Raw genomic sequence first — 25,791 nt, forward strand, 5'->3', positions numbered from 1 at the left:
AACTGTTGGCGCTAAAATTAGCAAATCGATGCGCTGGCGCATCATGCAGGTGTGGTGTTGCCATAGACAAAAATAATCCCTAAATTTCGGGGAACCTGATTCATTCATTAGATTAATTTGTTGCTGTGTAAATTTGAACTCGAGGTGTTATGAGAAGATAAGAAGATAGACTGCAAAGTGAAGTAGCACATCATCTAGTAGAATTAAATTGCACTAGAAACAGTCAAAAGCATTAATAAATGCTTATAAAACATATGATCTTATACTTTACTTTACTTTATTTTGAAAAAAAAATACGAAAGCAAGAAATTACTCTTTATATATTGGACTACTCTTTACCAATTTAAAGATTTACGTCCTTTTACTCCATTTCACATGCCACCAATTTTTACAAACTATCTATCAGCCAATTCAATAAGCAAATAGCAATCACGATAAAAACCAGAATACACCAGATAGAAATGGCATGCAAAATATGATGTTACGGAGCGAACTAAACATTTCGTCGGGCCATCTTTATGCGCTTTCCGTTCGAAATAGCCGGGGCGTACTGCCAAGTGGCAGGTGAAAACATTATACTCATTCCGGCATACGTGATATAATTACAGGTCCTTTGAACTGAACGAGAGTAGGTTACTGGTAACTGCCCAATGCCAATTTTACCCAGTTTATTGGGTGTAAAGAATGTTCTGTAGTAAGAAAGTAAGACTGAGATAGGAGTGTTTCGGATTGTTTTATTGTTGCTTTCCCGGAATCGGAATTCTGTGGCGAAATGGTTGACAGTTATGAACTGCTTGGCAAATGTTTTGATACGGATGGGTGAACGTGGTAGAGGGAATGAAGTTGGTGAATTTTGTCTAAACATTTTTAATGATTAAAACTTAAAAGTAAGGAAGAGTTTCTCTAGAGGAAATTGTTAAAAGATTTTATTTTTTATGATGATGTGATTAAAAAAATGGGTAAAACTTTCAGCTCAAAAGTACAGTAAAGTGATAGATAACCTACGTATCCGTTTAATGGTAGTGAAACGAAGAAATAGCAAGCATTGCAACCATGTGACGGAAAACATGAAACATTCTGCATTCATGGAATCCAATAAATTTGCATTCGTGTAAAGGAACGGCAAATTAAAGAAATGAACGCAAGACGCATTGTCGCGAAAAAATCGACTAGTAATTGCCCACCTTCACGCTTTCGCATAAATTGGAATAATAGTATCAATTAATTTGCGGACGTTTCGCTGTGATACTTTAAAACGAATAACTGTTATTTAATTTTGAATTTGTAACGGTTTTCGTTTCGGCGTTTGCGCATTGTAATTGATGTTCGAAATGACACTTCAGCTTTTTTTCCTTCTAAAGTGATGCAATTTTTGTTACCTAACCATACTAAAATAAAGCTGAAGAGTTTGTTTGTTTGAACACGTTAATCTCAGGAACTGCTGGACCGATTTCAATAATTCTCTCACTTTTAAACGTAAGTATATGTAACAAGGGCAGAACTCTAGTGTCAAATGTAAATAAATTTTTGAAGTATCATTTGGTCAATAAAAGTTGCAATACTTTTTAACTACATCGATGCTTTGTCATAGATATGCGTCTGCGACCACTATGTTACGAAAAATTTATCATATACATATATGACTTTTTGTTTCTTAAAGAGAGACACATTTGATAATATCACGATTTATAGACGCACAACGTGAAAAAATAGGTATTTCATACGTCTCAATAGGTACATACATCGTGAACAGTACACATAATGTTTTCTTAACATTGGATGGATAACATCGGGTGAAAGCGAATTCAAGGGAAATTTCAAAATTCATCCGAATCTTCAATCGCTTCGCAAACGCCCACACAATCTAAATTTACAAATAAACAAGCGAACGTGAATTTATATTTTGTTTCACTCGGAATGTGACAGCTTTCAAACAGTCGTATTTATAAAATAATGGCAATTCACAGATATTGCTAAACTTAGGTTATAGTAGGGGAGCCCAAGAGGGGATTTTGGGATTTACTCGAGCGCGTCAGATTACTATAAGGGACGGAACCTTAGCTATTCATTAGTACCTCTAGTCAATATGAGCAGTTATGGTTGGTGGGTGCGCTCAGGGGCCCCGCTGGAAAATTTGAATAATCCATAATTCCCTAAGGTTGAGCTCGAATCGTCAGATTAGCGAAATGGGGACTTCTTATATTGTAATTAACCCCCCCATATATTAATCTGACGCGCTCGAATAATATTACTTTAATTTTTTACCCTTTCTTCATAGCGATTAAATCGCCACTTAAATCGTCAGATTAACGTATACTTTTTTTCAGTGACGTCCTGGAGCATGCAAAATATCAATATCTAACGCGCTTGAGTATTTCCAAGCCAATTTTTTTCTTTTTTAAATTAAAAAAAATCAAAAAACCCTTCCCCACCGCTAAAAGTGAAAACATTATAGGACCTTTTTTTCTCGCTATGGTCTAATCTACCAATTCTAATAGGTTCCCGTGACGCTCGAGTAAATCCACATTTAGCATCCTGGGCTCCCCTACTATTACCTGAAATTCCTTAATTTATATAAACACTAGCTTACCACCCGCAGCTTTGCCCGCTTTGTCTAAAACCTAATAAATTATATACTAAAACCTTCCTCTTGAATTTACCTATTCTATTAAAAAAAAACCGCATCCGTTGCGTAGTTTTAAAGATTTAAGCATACAAAGGAACATAGGGACAGAAAAAGCGACTTTGTTTTATACTATGTAGTAATATTCCATCAATTAATGAAAATCTCTTCAGTCTCTCACATAGGACTGAAATCATTATACCTCTATTGACAAAGCAGTTAACAGCTTTACTGACTGATAAAACAAAATTAAATAATGAAGGAATATAGATAAAAATGTATGGAAACTTCCAGGATAACGTTAGAAAGAAACATCTAGAAACTCGCTAAAAACGTGAAATCTAGGAAGGCAATAGTTTTTAGAAGTCTTAATTAAAATGGCAGCTTTTAAACTGCAATGAGTTAATGTTTTGCATAATAATAAGATTATACGCAACGCTTTGAATCCCCGTTATATTTGTAATGCTTATTTAATAGCTAAATAGGCTTAAAATGTAGCTTGCCAAAAATGTGAAATTACATTTTAATGAATTTTTGTTAAACCGATTATTGTATAGATAACGGACGATATCGGGCGGTCTAAAAAGTTATCTAGACCAGATATTTAAAAATATAATTCCAAGGCTTGATAAAGAAAAAAAATCAAAAAGACTATCTACAAATTCCGATAATTCATAGCATATTTGAAAAACAGATGTCGGAGCTTATAAACAATTGGCTTGATTGAAAGCGTGTCAATCACCAGGTTTCGAAGAAAATTGTGCCGAAACAGAGCTATAACTGTAGGCTATAAAAATGCTATTTTGCTGGAATTAAGCTATCTTGGTTATAGTTCGTGTGTGTAAGCACATGTATTGTTAAGATAAAAGATAATTTTTAATGTTAAGGTTGATGTTCCGACCGTCCCTCCATACATTTTTGATTACCTCTAAACACTTAACACAGACACTATTTCTTTAAAACTAATCATTTTATCACTTCTCTATAATGAAATGTGTGCGCGTTCGACCTTTTTAATCAATAATTTACAATATTTACTTAGAAAAACAACAGTAAAATACCGGAAAAATTTGACACTTCTACAGTAGTGTGCGTGACTTTTGCCAAGCGAAACACGACATAAAGCACGACATCTAGCGCATAGACTATATACTTATTACAGATCTAGCGCGTCAATGTCTAAACGAAAGGCGATGTTTAGACATTGACGCGCTAGATGTCGTGCATTCGCGTTCGTTATCTTATGCATAATGAGCATAATTCTAATAAATCAAAGTTCTGTGTAAAAATTGAGTAATTTCATTTCCAATCGTTCAAAGAAAATAACAATAAAATAAAATAAAACTAATGACCTTAGAAACTATGTTTTTTTTTATTTATTACTCATTATTGTTCGTCCGTCGTAGGTCTGTAAACTGTATTGTACACTGAAGGTAAATGGTACTGTAGGTACTTTAGTTCGGCGTCGTCCGCGTCGGCTTGATATAAAACATTCTTGATTTCATTGACACGCGCTATGATTTGCGCGCGGAATTTCTTGTGTTGTGAATTTATTTTTGTATGCTATGCATTTTAATTGAATCAAATTGCAATATTTCTCTAGTATGCATTTGAGACTATATTGTAATAATTGATCGTGGGTAGGTATAGTAATTAATTATTCTAATAACGCAATTATATTTTCGGTGGGATTCAAAACAAAAAATTGGCCCGTGATTTTTATGAAATTTCACCACATTGCAAATTATATATTATACAATTACAATTACAATTATTATAAATCGGTAAACTATCAAAGTAATTACAAACTTGCAAAATATGCTTTTCCGAATTTTCAGACAGACACACAATTTTATTAGTTTGTTTTAGCAAAGTAGGTACCTATACCTATACGCTTACGTCGCGCGTCGCGTCGTCGAAAACGGTGCGCCCAGAAACAAACATACCTAATTCAGTTACAATCCTTTTTTTGTTCCGTAATTTATTGTATTTATTCTAATACGATTTTTTTTATTCGTCGGCCAGTTCTACTAGGTATAAAAAGATAAAATTGAAATATAATTATTGTAGCGACAGCCATATTATGTTACTATGTTTTCGTAAATATGTTTTTCACCTTCCTGGTTATTTTCACATAATCTTATCTTATATATAAAAATGAATCGCAAAATGTGTTGGTAAGCGCATAACTCGAGAACGGCTGAACCGATTTCGATCATTCTTTTTTTATTATATTCCTTGAAGTACGAGGATGGTTTTTATGTAGAGAAAACGTAAATATTATGTACCACGGGCGAAGCCGGGGCGGACCGCTAGTATATATATATAAATGAATCGCAAAATGTGTTGGTAAGCGCATAACTCGAGAACGGCTGAACCGATTTCGATAATTCTTTTTTTATTATATTCCTTGAAGTACGAGGATGGTTCTTATGTAGAGAAAACGTAAACATGTACCACGGGCGAAGCCGGGGCGGACCGCTAGTCTTATATATAAAAATGAATCGCAAAATGTGTTGGTAAGCGCATAACTCGAGAACGGCTGAACCGATTTCGATAATTCTTTTTTTATTATATCCCTTGAAGTACGAGGATGGTTCTTATAGCTAGAGAGCTAGTTAGTTTAGTTTTAGTGCAGTGGCAGTGTAAATGTTGTTGTTGAGGTTATGTAAATTTAACACTTTAGTTAACTACCAAGATATAAAGAAATGAGGATAGGACACAATAACTATTGGTTGAGGTATTTATAAACTCATAATATACTTTTAAAAAAATCACGTTTTAATAAATTTCTAGAATTAAATTAGAACAGCTGATTCAAAATAGCCTAAAAAATCTTAATAATAATAATTACGCTTCACAGCAAGAAGAAATGTACCATATGTACCCGCACAAAGTCGATATTGTGTTGCCTACCGTTCGACTCAATGGCTAGGGTTGTAACTACCTTTAATAATTATTACCAAACTAATAAACCGAGTGATGCGAAATAACCATAATTCTTTTAGAGTTTGATAAAATGATCAGGCAGGTATTTTCTTTAATCCTCTGAATTCTCGGTTACTAAATTGTATCGTTGAAATTATTCTTAATCGCGTAAATTTAATAAATAATCATATGGAAAACACTTTTCATTTGTTTTTTTACTTTCACGCCCAACTACTATACAATAATTACGTTGTTTCGGTATTTTGACGAGAAAACGCAGGAAACATCCGTTGTATCATTTTAGATAGATTGTATATTTTGTATCTGTAGAATTGAAATCAAAGCTATGTATATGTTGTCTCCATTCTTTTCTTATCGGATTGTTGATCCCAATGCGAATGCGTCACTTAAATTTTATAAAAGACAATTAAGAACATCAAAAATAAAGTGATACGTAAATATTTCACAGTGCAATATATTATGTAATTAATAATAATTATATATTTATGAAAAAATAATTACATCAGATTTAATAATAGCAATTGTTTTGAATGTACATAATATGAATAAATGATTACATCATAATAGTAATAATCACAATTGTTTTATTTCCCATTTGTTGCAACCCTAGCATATTTTCATGTAGCAGCAGAAGTACCTACACTGGCGGCGCGGCGGCATCGTGCGACATCAAAGGCATTGCCTTACTAGGTAAGTTTATAATGACTCATTTCTTTTATTATATAATTTACGTTTTACTTTTACAGAATCCGATTCAATGGATTATGAAGACGAGTCACACAACGCCATACGATAGTGATGATGAATGAACATTTCAATAAATGCATGCGTGTTTTTTTATGTTGTTTTGTAATTGTTAATTGTTTCTTAAATAAAGAAATAAACTAAATATTTAAATGATGATTTGTTATTTGCAACACAACTTTATATTTGAGATTCTTTACAAATGTATATTTAGTTTTGTATCATCAAATTTATAAATTTTATTCCATAGTTTTCAAAATTAAATGTAAATGACCATAAAAACATTAATAAAGTAAATCATTGATGTAAGGTCAGGGAACGTAATACATATATACATCTGACCATGTAGAAGCTAAGTCTTGTTGACTGCTGAAGTCTGTAAAGTTTTGTTGTCTGCTGAAGTCTGTACGCAATGAAAATGTCTGCCGTTTCGAAAATAAGTTTTTAAGACCCTAATAAATAAAATATATGAATGGCAGATCTGGTCAAATACTTTCAAAATTGTATTTTTTTCAGCACTTTCATAAGTGTCTGCCAGAATGTTATCCGCGTGATAATGGTCTGCCATTGTTATTTTCCGATAGTAATAATAATCTATTTTCAAATATCAAAATGGCAGACGTGGTCAAATGGTTTCAAAGTTCGCCAAAAATTTCCACCTGTCTTACCTAAGCGCGCGCCCCGTCCACCACTCTGGGCTTAGTGACTCCTCATCTCATGTATAGTAGGTATAGGGGAATCAACACACAAAAATCCAGGTCTGGTCAAATACATACAGGTAGCTTTGCGCTAGCTCTCTAGCTATTACTTCTTATGGAGAGAAAACGTAAACATGTACCACGGGCGAAGCCGGGGCGGACCGCTAGTAAATAATAAAATAATAAATAGTGTATTAGATTTGTTATTGTATCTTGTATACCTACGAATAATTATTCTTACGTCTTGTTGGGAAATGTTCAAATACCTACCTATTGAAATAATTTACTGTTACAAATCATTAGTGTTATTAGTTTTGAGTGAATAGGCATGGATCAGAAATTCAGAATATAATATGCTACTAACTACTCAAATACATACATGTTTACACAACAAACACCACTGACCTCTATAACTATAAGTTATAGAGGTCAGTGACCGTCAGTGACAAACACTATGGATACCTACGCTCGCGAATGCAAATTCGGTGATTTACTAATTATTGATACCTAGTCATTGAATTCGTTTTGAAATAGCCTGTACTTTGTAATTTTTAGTGTTATAGACATTTATAAAATGTGGTGCTCATTTTTTTGTAATAAATCATCCCGAACGCTATTGTATTTTCGTTGTTTTATTTCAAGTGAACACCTATACAATTTTGTCACGAGCCGCCTCTGGCCTCTGGGTGAAATAAACAAGTCAAATGATTTTTGTTCTAATTGTATTTTGGTAGTAGTTGTTTAGAATTTACATTACCATTGTTTAATTTTTATTTTGTATTTGCAGTAAAATAAAAAGATGAAAAACTTCATTAGGTATATTGTACGACACCTCACTCTGAATCGCGCTAGCGAAATTTTTTCGTTACAGAGCACATATACAACTTTCGGACAATCTTCATTGAGGCCGGCCGGCAAATCGAGTATGTCGAGAAACTTCACTTATTCGATGGAGGTATTCTACCTTCCTTCCTCCACAGTTGTGGGACCCCGACGTGCATTGAACACGCAGCTTTCTGATACTAGTAGCTAAAATCAAAACCACAGATATGTCTGTGATCAAAACCATAATAATATTTTTACCTATTATTTTACTAAAAGTCGAGTGCATCGAAATCGTAAATATGTTTTTCACCTTCCTGGTTTTTTTTCCATAGTAAATAGTGTTTTTGATTTGTTGTTGTATGAATAATTATTCTTACTTGTTGGTTATGAAATGTATTTTGAAATAATTTACTTTTACAAATCATTAGTGATATTAGTTTTGAGTGAAAATGCTTGGATCAGCATAATATCATATTTGCTACTTCAAATACATGTTTTGATAAAAAAAAAACAATAGTGTAATGTAGGTAATAAAATAAAACTGCGTTTTATTGTAGGTAATCAATTTTGACATTATTTATTTCCCAAAATTACAATAAAATAGTTTACGCCAACAAATATAACTTTTATTTTTATAACAATCCTACTTCCTACTAATGCGAAAGTTCATACATGTTTCAAAAGAAAAACTTTTACTTTTACTATTATTTCAATTTATCCGGTTTAATTAAGACTTAATATTGATACATATGATCATTATAAATACAAATAGGAATTAACAATATAACGAATACGTGGCACAACTAAAATTTTACCGATACCACCCGTGGTCATTCTCCTTTGTGGGTCATTTGTAACAGGATGGCGGTTCTACAGCGAAAAAAGAAAAATGATGGTCAGAACGCTGATACCGGATACCTTAAGATACTGTAATATAAAATATTACTAGATTAGATAAAATATTATAGGTAGTATCTTCACCGTGTGTGACGCGCTTTACATTCACGCCATCTAGAGTTAAATCTTTATCATTTTTGTATACGTCTGTGTGTGTAAACGACCCTGTATGCAATGACAGATGTTAAAACGCATAATTTTACCGAATTGGGTGGATTTTAAGGCAATGATATAACATATTTCAATAAAATATAATATTCAGTAACCGCCATGACTATTCCTAGGTTTGATGACTATTCCAATTACGCAAAAACTCAAATAAACTAGAAATGTAGAATTCAGCGCCATCTAGCGGGATATTGGCTGGGAACAGATCGTTGCAATCACCTTAAGTGCGAAATAGGTACATTTTTTACACATGGACATTAGAGGCGTTCTTGAGAGGATATAGATTTTTTTATTGCAACCCCGACTCAAGATATAAAGAATAGTGTTTTTTTTTTAGATTTTGATATCACGATTTCAAAGTGCAGATGGAATTATATGCCCGCATATATTCTAGCGTTTGTACCTGTAACACAGATTTCTTAAAGTAGTTACTAGGTACTTAGTAATGAATCCTGTTAACAAATTATGGCTCAATTTTTCGACGTTCAGATTAATTATTTAAAAACCTGGAACCGTTTCTATTGCTTTTTTATTTTCATTCAATTTTCTGGTGTTTTTCTTTTATCGTCGTGTCAAAAAATATTTATCTGCTATCCAATTACAATTTTTCTCACTAACACTTAAATATGACAGTTCGCATTTTAAACATATAGCTAGAATCATCACCGCAAAAAACTCTAAAGAAACGTCAGAAATTTCTTAACATACATATTATTTTACAGTAGTCAAAACATATTTTCTCCAGTTTTAACCCGTTTAATGGGAAGAAAAATAAAGTGTCGTGTTACACGTATCTTTAATTGGGACGCGTTATATTTAGAAAATTTCCTGTCTCAGAACGTTCACGCTTAGTCGGAACGATATTTTTTCATGTCCGATAAATTATGAGGTGCGATTTATTATCGTAGTGAATGTTAAGTCATCCATTATATTTTATAGCTTTCTTCTTAGAATTGTACATGTTAGTTTACCACACACGAATAAATAGTTTGCGAAAAATTGTACCGTTGTTCATTTAGTTTTAACCAAAAAGAATATACACTAACTACTTACCTATACGTTTAAGACATAAATTTTATATTATGAATGTCCAAAACATTTATTATTTACGAGCCGCGGCTTCGTCCTTACAACTTAAATAATTATTAATTATATACTTAAATCTTTCTCGAGATCGAGAACCATTGGTGAAAACAGAATGAAAATCGATGTAGTGTAGTAGTTTTTTTGTTTATCGCAAACAGATACGGTGAACCAAGGAGTGATTACAACAGTTATAAACTAATTAAAGTGTTTTGTTTAATATAACATATTTGTAACACATATAGGGACATCATTGTTTAATTTCTATTTATATTGTCTTTTATTTTGTTACATGCTATTTAAAAATTATGAAAAAATGCGTACCTAATGTGCCAAAGCCAAATGCATTTGCTTTGTAATTCAAAATGGATTTACATGTAATAAACTTAATTAATATAAATAGGAAACAACTTTCTCTATTATATAACGCCCTATTATACATAATTTTCCTAACGGATTAAGAAAATATTTATTATTTAGTGTTCAGATACTATCTTAAAAAAGTCGTTTACTGCGAAATATCGTTGGGTCTAAATGTCACTGACGTGGAATCGTTACAACAGAAATGCTCGCGTATAAATAAACTACCTATCTCTTTGAACTAGCTAGTATTACAGCTATTTAGGTCTGTTTTATTTGAGAATGGCATGGCTTTGATAGAAGCTTTAACCTACTCTGCTCATGTGGAAATGGTCTTTTTTCTACAAACGAACACTAAATAAATTATATTTAAAGGTACTCTTACTACATGCTCTTACGTATCAACTTAACATTATTGAAATCTTCTCGCAATTCCGAATTACCATAAAGAACCTTACTTAAGTTTTTAATTTTTATAATTATTATGATCAAAATTATTTTTTCTATCTTGCCAGTGTCAACTGTCAAGTAATAAGATTATTCCCGCCAATTTGCACACATTTTTGACAGATAAAACAAGATGGCGACCACAATGGAGGCGTCGCAGAGCGTCATCCAGTCGGAGTCGAGGGTCACACACTACCAGGAGGTGACGGAGACGAGGCAGGTCAAGAAGAAGAAGTCGAGTAGACGGCACAAGGATGAGGGGTCCATATCTGTGGTAGGTACATAGATTATAGAGTTTTTTATCTATGGATCTTTGATAATGTTGCTTTGTTAATTGTATATATACTGATACACTATTTCTGAAGAAATTTTTAATTTTATGGTATACCTTAAATCATATCAAATCATAAAAATAGGATTAAAAATGTATTAATTTATTCGCTTCATTTCCAAGCGATTACCAAAAATATTTCTATCATCATTATTTATATTTGTTTAGGTTGTGAATGATTGAGACAAACTATGTATATTTAATATTTACCTTCTCTTACAATAACAGATTTAAAGTTGCTGGTAATTACTTAATTATGTTTTATCGAATTTAAATTTTATAGGCTATATTTAAACATATTGTGTTTAAACTTATTATGGCATATAGCTATACATATAAATAAAAAATGAATTGCAAAGTGTGTAGTGAAAACTCGAGAACGGCTTGACCACAGAACATATAAAAGGGCTTGACGAATTCGGCAATTTTTTTTAAACCTACTATTTAAGGCATGCAAAACACCAAAAAGTGGCAATAAGTAGAGCAGAATAACACCTGCCGGGGCAGTTTTTCTCTATGAATTATAGAGAAAAACTTAAATAGTAAATAGTACTTAAATAGTAAATAGTAACTTAAGTAGTAAATAGTACTTAAATAGTAGGTTGTATTCATTTTCTATTACTATTGAAGTTTACAATCTAACAGTAAAATGATTCTCATGTGCTTATTACAATCGAGAAATAGGAGATATACAATAAATACAATACATTTCATACATTATAAACACATTGCGTAACTCTTTCTATAATTTCACAACTGTCTAATATGACGAGGTGGCCGAGTGGTTAAGGCGTTGGACTGCTAATCCAATGTGCTCTGCACGCGTGGGTTCGAATCCCATCCTCGTCGATACTTTTTGGTTTTATTTTTATTTATACCTACTTGTATGAGAATATGAAATGTAATGGATAAAAATTTAATAAATAGTAAGTGATTTTTATTTCAAAATACAAATATATTTTTTTACACATTTTTTTCAAACGTTCACGCGGATTGCATAATCAATTTTATTATTTTAATTTGTGAGTTTTATATTATTTTAATGTTTCGTGTGATTATATCGGTTCAGCCGTTCTCGACTTTGCTCTTAGCAACACATTTGGCATTCATTTTATAGATGCATACAATCAGTGCATTTTTTATTACAAGGAAAATATTTTTAAAAACTATTTCTAATTTAAATTCACTTCACTATCATTTTAAAACAAAAAATACTAAAAGCAGTATAAAATAGACTTCCGGGTCGATAAATTGATAAATATATTGCTATATTTGAATAATTATTTGAAGTCTAGTGCCAAATTTCATTTAGATTCGATCAGTCGTTTTTATCGAGTCGAGTTTATAATATTGTGTAATTATCAGTTTTGATTTTTCTTTGATTTATATAGGTAACTATTAATTTATTATATCTACAAGTGATATTCTAGTCTCACAGTGTTTGTAAGCAACCTCCTCTAAAACGGCTTCACCATTTTTTTGGAAATATATTGTATGTGTGTATAGGTCTAAGACAAAATTGATATCAATTTTTAAAACACATAAAATTTTATTAATAAAGGTATCCCCGAAGAACATTTTGCTTAACATTGTCTACTTGTAATTTAAAAGTAACTTACATTAAAACTTTTAATGTTAAACTAACATAATACATTAAATTCACAGTCAAAAAGTTCGGAAAAGCTGTTTAAAAAGATGAAGGCTTCAGAGGAGAACCCAAACTGTGCGAAATGTTCCCGTCCCGTGTACGCCATGGAGAGAGTCAAGGCTGAACGTAGAATTTGGCATAAGGAGTGCTTCCGATGTGTGCAGTGTAATAAACAGCTCACGTAAGTAATTTAAATTTATTAGATTATTATTACTTTTTATCTTCTTCTAATATATAAAATTCCCCTGTCACAATGTTAGTTACCATACTCCTCCAAAACGACTGGACCGATTCTAATGAAATTTTCTGTGCATATCGGGTAGGTCTGAGAATCGGCCAACATCTATTTTTCATTCCCCTAAGTGATAAAAGTAAGGCAGAATAACGTTTGCCGGGACAGCTAGTCTACTATAAAATTTTCTTGTCGCGGTGTTTGTAGGTAAAATCCCCCGAAACGGCTAGACCGATTATCATTAAATTTTGTGTGCATATCGGGTAGGTCGGAGAATAGACCAACATCTGTTTTTCATACCCCTAAGTGATAAGAGAAAGGCAAATAAAACTCTAGGAATAAGGACATATTTATTTAACACTGTTCTATCCTCTGACTTTTAAGTTTTAATGTAACATAAGATATCATATAAATAGTTAGGTATAAAAGTTTGTATGTTTTAATTTTTTATATAAAAGGCCAGACTATTCAAATATGAAGAGAGCAGATTTGAATTAATTGGTGTAATATTGAATATTTTTAGTTTATATGTGGAGCCCCTATCCATACTAATATTATAAATGCGAAAGTAACTCTGTCTGTCTGTCTGTTACTCAATCACGCCTGAACTACTGAACCAATTTGCATGAAATTTGGTATAAATATATTTTGATACCCGAGAAAGGACATAGGATAGGTATTATCCCGGAAATCCTACGGGAACGGGTTTTTCTCTGAAAACGCGGGCGAAGCCGCGGGCGGAAAGCTAGTGTATAATAATTAATAAAAGTTTCATGAGTCTAAATAATGAGATCCTTTTAAAACCAACAAAAAAGTCCTACAAAATACAACACTATTATAATACACTATAATATTATTTATTACAGTGTAGAAACATACCAGAGCGACCACACAACGCTGTACTGCAAGCCGCACTTCAAGCATTTGTTCGAGCCAAAACCTGTTGATGATGATGATGAAGTTGATGGTGAGGATTCATTATTTACACTAATATTATCTATACTATATATACTATATTATATATTATAAATTATAATATTATAAAGAGGAAAAGTTTGTAATTATGTATGTATGTATGGTTTTCACGCATACCTAAACCTCTCAACCGATTTTGATGAAATTTGGCACTGACAATCTTTAGACCATGGGAAAGAACATAGGCTACCTTTTATTGCGAATTATGTACCACGGGCGAAGCCGGGGCGGACTGCTAGTTAATTATAAAGAGAAAAGATTTGATTGTTTGTTTGAATAGAAGGCTCCGAAACTACTGGACTGATTTGAAAATATCCCTCATGATCTGATGAACATGGGCTATATTTTGATGTTTTTATCCCGGATCAACCCGGGCGGAGCCGGGACGAGCGGCTAGTGAAAGATAAATTTATTACAGCGCCATCTATTTACAAAGTCTTTTTATTATAACGTTTTATTTTCGCGCTAATTATAAATATAACATAATTTCCTAATTTTTACACGTTTTTATTAATTTATAGTTTATTTTTATAAAATTATCGTTTATTCATCTTTTTTAACATTTAAAAAAGCATTGGTACATTAGCGCGGCGTATCAATAGCAACTAAAATTATTATCAATTCTATAAGAACCAGTAATAAATTTAAATAAATCATCACAAAATTATACAATTTGCGACAACCTTATTCTCTTTAGATAAGCGAAGTTCCTTATAGAACTTGATTTTTTATCAATAAAATATAGACATGATTGCATAATATATAATAAATAATAATTACAACTGCAACAGATACCTATAACAACATAAAAAATATCTCCGAATTTATAAAATATTGAGACTTTTGCAAGCGAAATAAGTGTTTTACTCACATAGTATGAAAAGATGATAAATTAATTCATAATGAATGTTGATTATGCTAAAAGCAATTAAAGGTTTACTAAAGATAACATATTTAAATAATACTATAATGTTAGTTTAAAATTTACATAATTATGTTTATAAACATACTTAAATCATGTTATCATCAAATTAATTTTTAATCCCTTGTAATTGTAAAAGTATTTTGATTGTAATGTATTTTTTTTTGTATTTGAGGTAATTATTAATACAAAAATGTGCAATGTCAATTTGTTGAATATAATATATGAGACTCATCACATAATGAAAATTAAGTGTAAAGAAACAAACATATTACAGTTCAGTCAGTTAATTTCAGTTTTTTGCCATTTGGCAATAACTTATTGCCAATAAGTTAATAGTTATACAAATTTTATTAAGAAATCAGCGATTTTGAATTTTTGAAATTACTAGTGAGACATATTTATTTATGTGGGCCGATCCCGGCGGCACTGCAATGCTGGGCCGACCCGTGACGGGAGTGGAGCGAGCCCCGAACATCCCGTCGGTTTACAAAAATCAGTTTAATATACTGGTCCCGCTGTGCGGGAACTTTCAGATATTAAGCTGAAAAGAACAGATACTACACTTTGATCTTAGCCAAAAGGCCGAGAAGCGATACCTGTACAGAGGGAAAATTTTATTATCAATACGCGGGAAAAAACTTCGATAGCGCGTTATAGGAGAGGTTATTTTTGTAGTAGCGACATCTATCGGCGGGAAATATTTGATTCGTGACTGAGACTACGTTTGAGACTGCGTTTGCGATTGATAAACTTATTACTATTTACTTAATTTAAACTAAATATTTAGTAGCTACGCCCTGGTATTTGTCTATATCAGTTTTTAAACTAATAACAAAACATAATTTATATAAGTTTTTTGTTATAGCTGCACCAAAGAAACATCAGATGATAATTTGTGAAAGTAATCCCGTGGAGCTGCCGCCAGATGTCGTTAGAGGTAATAAAATGTTTTTATTCTTTTGTGAAACTGGAAATATATTTTATTTGTGGTCCTTCGAGTGCAAGTAGTTATTTTAACTAACATATTATAAAAGAAATGAATATTTCTTTGCAGTTAGTTTATAATTTATTCAGTACATTTGACAGTCCTCAAACCAAAAAAGCATGAAGAATTTAAAACTATGTATTCAAAGACACTATTATATTTTACTTTTTATAGTAATCAAATTGATTAATTTCGCTATTAGCAAATTTTCCCTTCAAATTACCAAACTAAAAAAATATTTTTGAAATAAGTAATTATTAAATGAAAATTATTTCTTATATTAAACATATTAAGTACATGAAAAGTAAATAATCCTTTCAAAATATAAGCAAAACACGGTTTTATCGCTAGGTAACGTAAAATAAACAAAAAAAAATTATTTTATTCATCTCTAATGTTGCACACCCTTCAATAAAATTACCAAAAATATATTCAAATGTCTCCTCTTGCAGCATCAGACAAACCAGACCTAGGGCTGGAAGAGCTGGCGTCCCTGGACGTGAAGTCCCGTTTCCAGGTGTTCGAGAAGAAGGCCCAGGTGGAAGAGCCTCCAGTACTGGAACGGCATCATCATGAGAAAAGCGCTACTTTGTTGTCCAAACTTGCTAAGTAAGTTGTATTTTGCCTAACTCAAACTTAAACCCAATATTGATTTATTCCTGTGACCTTTTTTGTGCTTATAAATAGTTTTTTTATCTACTTCTAGTAATTTAAATACTTTTAAATAATAATTACCACCACTCTTATTTGTTTGTTGTGTAAATATTTATTATATATGTGTATGAATAAATGTCTTTTCATCTACATTTCAAATTTCAATGTAACGAAAATTATTTCGGGTTATAACATTTTATGGAGGTAAGTACCTATATTATTTTGTTACATTTTATGGAATTAAAAACTTACTTGGCTGATGTTCAAATTCTTTAACCATTTACCATTACATTTAAATAATTATAGGGATAGGATTTAATAATATAGGGATAGAAATGTAGTCATAGAATAAATATAAATTATAAAAAATGTAATAACTATAATAAAATGAAAGTACGTGAGTCACAGTCTCACAGATAACACATATAATTAATATTATTACGTAGGAAGTTCCCTACTCATTGACGTCATAGATACACCGTCTGTTCACTATTTTTAATTCCAGACCACTCAATCTATTTTTAACTTGTATCAAAACATATTACATTGCTGCATTTGTTTCAACGTGTTTAAAAAATAAGCTTTATAACCGCGCAATGTAACGGTGGGAACGAAATTATTACATCTATAGTGTTCCAGGATTTTGCTGAGTGTTCGAATATGAACTTTATTCCTATAATAATAGGTTCATTTTTAGCTTATTCGACATTGTATTAATTCGGAAAGAAATGTACATTTAAGAGTACACCTATTTGTAAGGTGATAAGGTTGATTTTTATTTGAATCGAATTTTTTTATAAAGAAAGCATATCAAATAATGTATCGAAGCCGTTTCCTTTTTAGTTTCGTTCGTTCATTTTTTAGTTATTAGAGTGTTATGAATGATGCGATAGAGTTTTGTTGGTGTTAATTTTTGTGTTTTAAAATGCTAAGGTCAGTTTAGAAGTTATTAAGAAAATGTTTAAAATGGAAGTGCATGATAAAAATAACTTGTAAAAGTGTTTATTTGTTTTGAATTTGAGTAATTATGGTTATCAGTGATTGTGGAATGTGAATCCTTATAAAGGATATTTACTAAAGGATACAGACTTTTAAGATATAAATTTATATATATATATTTTTTTTTTATTAATTTGAGTTCGGGGTTTGTATAGTTCTATTTGCACATTGAAATAGCTTTTGCAAAACAATTGTAATAAGTTTTAATATTATGTGCAAGTAAATTATTGAGTCTAATCATTATTGATAACATTTATCAATAAAAATTGTTAATTGCACTGACATTTTATTTTATTTTTTGTATGTGTGCTCCTGCGGCCTGCCTCTTTCATTATTAGGAGACCTCGCCTTAAACTTTTCTTAACATATTTTTTTCTATAAATTTAAAAAAATAGAAAATTCGATCACGAGGCGGGATATTTTTTTCTAACACATTTTTGTTGCTTTGTTACCAGATTCAAAGCGAAGGGTATGGATATTGGTGTTTCTGACGAGTGTCTGAACGGCGTTGCCGTCGAACCTAGCTCCAGTGAACATGAGGATGGAGATGGTAATTAATTATTATTATTAACTATAACGAAATATGTTATTTAATAAAAAAAAATATTTAAAAATATCGAAAAAAATATTTCTGAGTTGGTAGTAAGTATGTTAGTAGATTTACAATAAAGTTTTTCATAAATATCTAATATTGTGTGATTAACAGGTTGATATTTTGAAATTAATGAAATAATTATTGTATTTTGTGAATTTCTTAGACTTCAATTGTATCTGACCATTTTTTTCAAAATTGAGATCTCGTCACAATCGACTTTATTATCACATGAACAATTATTATTAACACGCTATTATTGTTTTCGCCTGAATGTGATCCACCATTTTGACCCACTTTAATGAGACAGATTTAATTCAAACTTTGAAAACATATCAAGGATCGGTGTGATGACATGGTTCATGAATATAAGCACAATATAAGCGTGTTTTTTTTTAATATTTTGTCACCATATATTTTTAAAGATTTTTGCTATTTTTTCCGTTACAGACGACGATGAAGTCCTCAAAAACTCGTACAAGCACACTGGCAACCGGGAACAACCTGTCTCCTTCTGCAACATGAGCGAAATAGTCGGCCGCTTCGAGAGCGGGCAACACACGAACGAGGAGCGACACCGGGAGCGGAAACAGGAGATACAGAACATCAGGAGCCGCTTGTTTCTGGTAACACAGTACAGTACACTAGACTGCAACACACTACAGTACAGTACACTAGACTGCAACACACTACAGTACATTACACTAGACTAGTATAATTGATAATTGTTTCAACCTTTTAAAATTAATAAATTTATTTAAAATTGCGCAAATCGTAGACACTTTCACATTTATCATTTAGTGAGATAATAATGTTTGTTTCAGGGAAAGCAAGCTAAAATCAAAGAGATGTATGAACAATCCGTTATGCAGAGTGAACAAGGTATGGAAATAAAAATATATTAATTATCAAGAAATGAATAAATGCATATTTGAATTTGAAATTACTTGTCTTAAATTTTGATTTGAAACATAATTTGCTTTAAAATGACACATTAACGGACATATTTAATTCAAAATCGGTGACAGTACAATAATTTCATGAATAGCGTGTTTTATAATTTCTTATTTAACTGTAGGTACTTATTTATTTAAAAAAATTATGTTCAAAAATAACAACCACTACAAAATTGTATTTTTTTAATAATATACCTTTTTCTTATAGGAGTAACATCAGCAGAGAAAATCGCAAAGGAATTAGACTTGGACGCAGAAAAAGCAAAAGCAATCAAGGAAAGGTTTGAAAACGGCGAAGTCTTTAATGATGAAAACCAACCTCCTAAGAATAGAGAGTTTGAAGATCGCGCTGTGTTTAATGAGGGTAAGTTTATATTTCACTTCAATGAAACAGTAGGAGTTTTAGTATTTGCAAATAAATATTATTTATTTATTTATAATACTTCATTGTACAAACATGAATGGACAAGGCAGAAAAAAAAAGAACAAACTTACAAAGGCATCATTTGTACAAAAGGCGGACTTATTGCTGAACAGCAATCTCTACCAGGCAACCTGGTAGGAAAGGAAATGTAAGAAGGTCGTGGGATAGCGCAAAAAAAATAACTAATTTAGTTATAACAGATTTGTGTTGTAATTTATTTAAGTTCACGTCAGAAACGGATGCACTTATTGTAATGTGTCTAACTGATAATAACTTCACATCCATTATCCATTATATCAAATTTATATTATAACTAGCGGTCCGCCCCGGCTTTGCCCGTGGTACCTACATGTTTAAACTATCCTATCTTTCAAGTTGGATCGAACTGCACATGGTGTGCGAATTTTATTATAATCGGTTAAGTGGTTTAGGAGTCCATTGAGGACAAACATTGTGACACGAGATTTATATATATTAAGATAATAAAAATTATATTTTCAGGTATAGCAAAGAAGTCAAGGTCCATCTTTCTTGAGTTAGACGCGAATGCCAAAACAATGCCTCCAGTGTCCCCCCCACCACAGGAAGCGCCTAAACGGAAGGAATTGGTTAGTTATTAGTTATTACATCAATATAATTAGTTCTACTCTGGTAATGAATAATATAACATAATATATTCCTTTATAACATAAAAAACACCTATTGTTAAGCTATTGCATAGCTTCATCGGACCGAATCCAGAAATTCCGTAACGAAAAAACCTCACGTTCCCCACTCCGACGGGCGAGACGTCTTTTTTATTGTGATATTGATAAAATGTAAATTTTATAAATTAAACAGCATTTATTGAATAATTTGAGTAACTCATATATTTTTTTTCTATTCTCAGGGCATTTTTTAACTCAACTAACTTTATGTAACTAGTAGAGTAATAAGTATACTTGTTTATAAGTTTTTTTATTTGTATAATGTTAAAGATGCCCTTTTATTATATCTTTAAAAGAACCATTCATATTATATAATTCCATAATATGTAATACCATTTTCCAGCCATTCGTGCCAAAGGACGTAGTTCGTGCTGCAGATAAAGTAGAAGACGTCAAAATAGAAACGGCAGATATTTCCGACCGGTTCAAATTCTTCGAAACTTACCAACCTGAGACTAAACGGAAGGAGTTCAGGATGACTCCGCCCAGGCAAACCCAGGTAAATAATATTAGTATTATAAATGCGAAAGTAAATCTATCAATGTGTATGTTACTTTTTTGTCCAAACTACTGATCTAATTTGAATTAATTTTGGTAAACTTATAGAGCGAACCTTGGGAATAGACATAGATAGCTTTTACCACAAAATATAAATTTAAAGGATCTTTACATATTACAATACATAACTAAAGCGCGTCACACACGGTGAAGATACTATAATATTTTATGTTAAGATTCTCTAATTATAAAATATGACAGTATCTTAAGGTATCCGGTATCAGCGTTCTGACCATCATTTTTCTTTTTATCATTGCGTACGTAAGACCCCTGTAGAACCGCCATCCTGTTACAAATGACCCGAAATTTTGTATCAATTCACAAAATTGTTATCAAGTCACAAATTCACCGTGTGTGTGTGTTATCAATCATAAAAATATAATTTTTTTCCAAAATAAAAATAAATAACAAGGTAGTTAGGTACAAAGTTCACGTACCTTCCGAAATCACCAGTTTTTGCTAAGTTATTTATCATTAATTTTTAACTAAATATCTATAACAATGAATTTCATTAAATATTTTTGTTCCCAGCGGCCAAAATCCCCATCCCCGGAAATATACCACGAGCCCAGCGTAGTCCGAAGCGACGAAACCCCAGCCGACACAGGCTTGGCCGCCAGCAGACACACAGCATCCAGGATGATTAACGTCTTCCGGGAGATGGAGACCAGGAGACCGGAGCCTGCTGGTAAGGAATAAATTGGTTGTTTTGCAAAGTAGGTTTACGATCGAGATGTTTACGTGATAACGTCTTATTGGTGGCAGCGCTCGAGATGAGACGGGAGATCGGTCCGTCTCTCTCTCGTTATACCTGCGATCGCGCTCGTGAGGTTTTGGTGTGACACAAGTTTCTGAACATGTCACCCGACTAAAACGATTTTAAAGACGTTATCACGTCAATAAATGAGATAAAGCCAGAATTTGCTATGAACATTTACTTAACCTTGGTTCTTCTGAATTTCTGAATTTGTGGGTAGGAATTTGGTTTTAATCACATAAAAAAGGTAATTTTAAATTTTTCAATACATCTGATATATTACGGGCAATTTGATAAGTCCGGGGACTATTCATAATGACCGGTCCTTATTAATAATGCCTAGTTAAACACGTTGCCGGTAACAGATATATTATGTACATAGGCATGTGACGTAAAATATGTAATTTTCAGTTTTTTCAAATCAATGTTTTAACCTGTTCTGTGTTTTGTCATAATTTTTCGGTAATTGTGCGTGTTATTGTTTGTAAATATAAGTATTAGGTTCAGACAGATCTAACAGACCCAAAATAACTATACCCCCTTTTTTTTTTTTTAATCTTTATTTAATACGAGAGTTTGATCATACTTGATCATGTCACTCTCAAAAATAAAATCAAAACATAACATAACAGATTATTCTAACAGTAAAACATATTATCTAACGTCTACTTAAATCTAAGGATACAATTTTAATTAATTTTCTTGCTTCATTTGAGGTCGGACAAGCTAAGATACTATTTAAACTTAAATACACTATCTACAATGTTCTTAACTAACGGCCTCTCTGATATGTTCTCTACCATCAAAAGTATAATCCATTCAATGCATGTTTTTATCAATTTACTTATTTTAGCCTGCCAACTAAGTTTATTCAAAAAAACTATACCCCCCTTAGCAGGTCCAAAGCCGTTAAAACGCTTCACCCCCCCTCCCCCCGGGGAGCACACACACACGGGCGACACCAGCGAGGAGTACAGCGACGATAGTGACGAGGAGTACTTGGAGACCAGGGAAAGGGATGAGGCATTGGTGCAGGTATGTGAGTTGTAACCACAGATCACAGAAACTAAAGGGAGATATGGTTAGGGGGCGGGGCCGGTGTCGCAGCAATATGTACAAAAAGAGAACAAACTGTAGCGGTGCTGTATACGTACGTCACTTACAATCTAGTGTGCGAACGAATAGTCGCTCTCATATTTTTGTGTGATGACACGCACACAACGCGAAGTATTGTTTTGATTTTGTTTACTGCAGTTGTGTGCGTAAATTTGTAATGAGACACGGTTTCGTACTCAGCGCAAGCGATTGGCATCTCTCTAGATCTCTATGGTTGTGACCCATGTGGTATACATCCTGGTGTGGTGCTTTGACCCATTCTGGGACACCTATATGGCTATAAAGGCAAATTTATCAATAGTCATGTCAAGACTCAAAAAAATACATAAAACAAACAAAATATACTAACAAAGAATTAAAGAAAAATGCGTATGGAAGCGATATTTGTCTTCTATGTGGAAAGATTAATGATAAATTTGAGTCCGGCCCAAAGGACCATTGAAAATTTTAATATGATTGCATAAACTCGAAAAAAACTGTTAAATTTAAAATACATGTAGCTAAGAATAAATGTATAGCCCGCATAATTCAGTATTGTACCTAGTTAGATGATGTTTTCACAATCTTATAGTGGTTAGGTTTTAGACAAAGAGGGCGAAGCTAGTGATAATGATAATTAAAATCTTATTTTACCAATATCGATTAATTTTATTATCAACCATCAGGCACAACAACTAGCCCGTACAAAGAGTTTCCGCGATCGCTTCGAGAACTGGTCAGAGAGTGAGCGAACACCAACTCGTCCTATCTCTGTCCCGCGCGACGAAACAGAAGAGGACGGAGATTCGCTGGCCACTGCTAAGAGGTAATTATAGTCAACATTAGTTAATAAAACTTAAGTATACACTATAAACTAAATACTGCTATATAAAAAAAAGACGGGTTGCACTCCGGGAGTGCCGGCAGAAGTGAAAACTTGATTAATTATTAACGTTGAGCATGTTTGATATCCATCCGTCTTACGCTTTTTCGATCGGTCACGTGTCCTGACGCGAGTTAAGATTTTATACCCAACGCCGCTAAAGAAGTTTTCACTTCAATAAGAAAATGTGTATATCAGGCTCTAAGGACCATTTGCCTAATAGTATATGTATGAGTATGGCGTCTCGCTTGCGTAGACTTAACTGTTATAAAAAAAGTCTATCCGACTCAAAAAAAGCATTTATTATCATTACAATTTTATATCTGTTGTAATATATAAAATTCTACTGATTAATGCTATAAATAATGTATTATAATTGTTTGACAGCTTACGCGAAAAGTTCGAGAATATGAAAGTGCAAACGACTACAGTCACCAAAACTTTCGCGCCGAAAGTTAACAGATTTGTGGTAAGAACAATATTATTATTTTAAAATATACATTGACATTGTAAATTCAATAAAACAACTATCGTTTACATTCTTTTTTTTTTATTCAAGATGAATATTCATAAAAAATATATATAGTTATACAAATTAAAAATATATTGTACTAGCGGTTCACCCCGGCTTCGCCCATGGTACATATTTCGCAATCAAAGGTAGCCTATGTTCTTTCTCAGGGTCTAAAGATTACCTGTGCCAAATTTCATAAAAATCGGTCCAGTAGTTTATGCGTGAAAACCATACATACATACATACAAACCTTTCCTCTTTATAATATTAGTATAGAGTATAGATATGAGATATTAAGATAGAAATTTAGTATATAATTTAATTAATTTTCCTTTTTTCTTTCCAGTGATTGCTACCAGCACATCTCCTCGTTACCAAAGCAGTAATTTAAACGCCTTAATCTTACTTGCCGTGTGAAATTAAACATATATAATTACCCTTATTATTTTAGTCAAAAACATAAGTATGACTTGGTATATAAGTTAAAAAGTCATGACAATAAGTATAAGTAAAATACCTATTATTATATAAATTTTTTCTTGATTTTATTTACGTTAGATTAAAAAAAATATTTATTATTATTTAAAACCTATTGCAATTTTATTTGACAAAAAAAGTCGTAGGTTTGTAAATATTTTGATATGAAAACTGTAAAACCAACTTGATCTAATTTTTTATTAATCTCATTCGAATTTTAGCATAGTAACTAAGAAAACATTGTATCTATTAAAATATTATTGTATTTCTCTTTCCTATAATAATTTTTATTAATAAACATAATGTTTGACTGTCCTTGCATTTTAATGGTGCTTTTTTAATATGAATATTAATAAAATTCATAATGTTATATAATATTATATTTTAAAAACTTATCCCTGCTTATATATTAGTAGTATGTATTAGAATTGTTTAGAATAACCCAATTTTTATCACCATTTCCATCAAGTAAATTAATATTTATTACATTAAAATTTTCATTCATTTTTACCACTTTTAAATACGCACTGTTGTTGTGAACTTTAAAACAAAGTTATGACTTTTAATTAAGTTCAGCAGTGGTTCATAAAATGGACTCATTATTTTTAGAAATTATTATAATTTTTTTGAAATAAAAAATATTTTCAAGTGCACTTAGACATGAATATCTGTGTTTGTACTAACTATATTTTGTAACCCACTAATACAATATATTGTATCCAGATTCTATTAAGTTATCAATGAATATAAATGTAAAATAATTATTCAAGTTATTTCGAATATCTTTGTGCCATTTATATCTATTACCTACATGTATTAGTTATAAGATTAAAAATATGTTATAAAAATTGGATCTATAGTTAGAAGAAATATTATTTGTACAATAATTTTAATATAATTTATGAAAGTTCATTATTTATGCATGTTTGTTGTAATCCAAGTGTATTCATTATTTAAGCTTAATTATTTGACTGATATAAACTTCATATTTGTTTGTACTTAATTACACAGTTCGTGAAAATGTTTTCATTACGATTTTGTAAGAAATTTTTAATAAAAAACCATAAACAGAAAGAGATTGTTTTTATTCTCACTACCCCATACATATATTTCCATATTTTATATGACGATGACGATACTTTAAAAGATGATAAGCCATAATGAAATTTAGTTAGCTTGAAAGCATTTAATTCATAGCATTTCGTAAAAAAGCGAGGTATCTGTACCTACAATATCCAGAATTTTAATCAAATATAGACTAAATAAATATCTTCATTATCAATAT

At 31.6% G+C, this 25,791-nt stretch overlaps 1 protein-coding gene and 2 non-coding genes across 4 annotated transcripts in view; 2 read left to right on the forward strand and 1 right to left on the reverse strand.

Moving 5' to 3' along the window:
• The window catches only part of LOC149897987 (uncharacterized), a 32,480-nt gene extending 7,875 nt beyond the window's left edge, over positions 1-24,605 (forward strand). The window contains exons 2-17 of one of the 2 annotated variants that reach the window (XM_090115858.1): positions 10,918-11,068; positions 12,791-12,954; positions 13,872-13,972; positions 15,771-15,842; positions 16,343-16,499; positions 17,999-18,093; positions 18,586-18,761; positions 18,960-19,017; positions 19,300-19,455; positions 20,017-20,123; positions 20,566-20,721; positions 21,312-21,468; positions 22,436-22,572; positions 23,319-23,458; positions 23,903-23,984; positions 24,376-24,605. In XM_090115858.1, the coding sequence (XP_089971984.1) occupies positions 10,928-11,068; positions 12,791-12,954; positions 13,872-13,972; positions 15,771-15,842; positions 16,343-16,499; positions 17,999-18,093; positions 18,586-18,761; positions 18,960-19,017; positions 19,300-19,455; positions 20,017-20,123; positions 20,566-20,721; positions 21,312-21,468; positions 22,436-22,572; positions 23,319-23,458; positions 23,903-23,984; positions 24,376-24,378 (1,902 nt within the window). In that variant the 5' untranslated portion in view covers positions 10,918-10,927 and the 3' untranslated portion in view covers positions 24,379-24,605. Of the gene's footprint in view, positions 1-10,917; positions 11,069-12,790; positions 12,955-13,871; positions 13,973-15,770; positions 15,843-16,342; positions 16,500-17,998; positions 18,094-18,585; positions 18,762-18,959; positions 19,018-19,299; positions 19,456-20,016; positions 20,124-20,565; positions 20,722-21,311; positions 21,469-22,432; positions 22,573-23,318; positions 23,459-23,902; positions 23,985-24,375 lie in introns of both variants that reach the window. The other variant, XM_090115857.1, reaches the window with a different exon arrangement.
• TRNAS-GCU (transfer RNA serine (anticodon GCU)) lies at positions 11,893-11,974 on the forward strand. Its single transcript has one exon. It is a non-coding gene; the product is annotated as a tRNA-Ser (tRNA).
• On the reverse strand, positions 15,307-15,499 carry LOC149897989 (U2 spliceosomal RNA). Its single transcript, XR_016458141.1, has one exon. It is a non-coding gene; the product is annotated as a U2 spliceosomal RNA (small nuclear RNA).
• Positions 24,606-25,791: the final 1,186 nt, after the last annotated feature.

This window comes from Colias eurytheme, chromosome 24 (genome assembly GCF_061535395.1).
Source record: "Colias eurytheme isolate Ceu_HAF_F1 chromosome 24, ilColEury1 Martin Lab GWU primary, whole genome shotgun sequence".
NCBI lineage: Eukaryota > Metazoa > Arthropoda > Insecta > Lepidoptera > Pieridae > Colias > Colias eurytheme.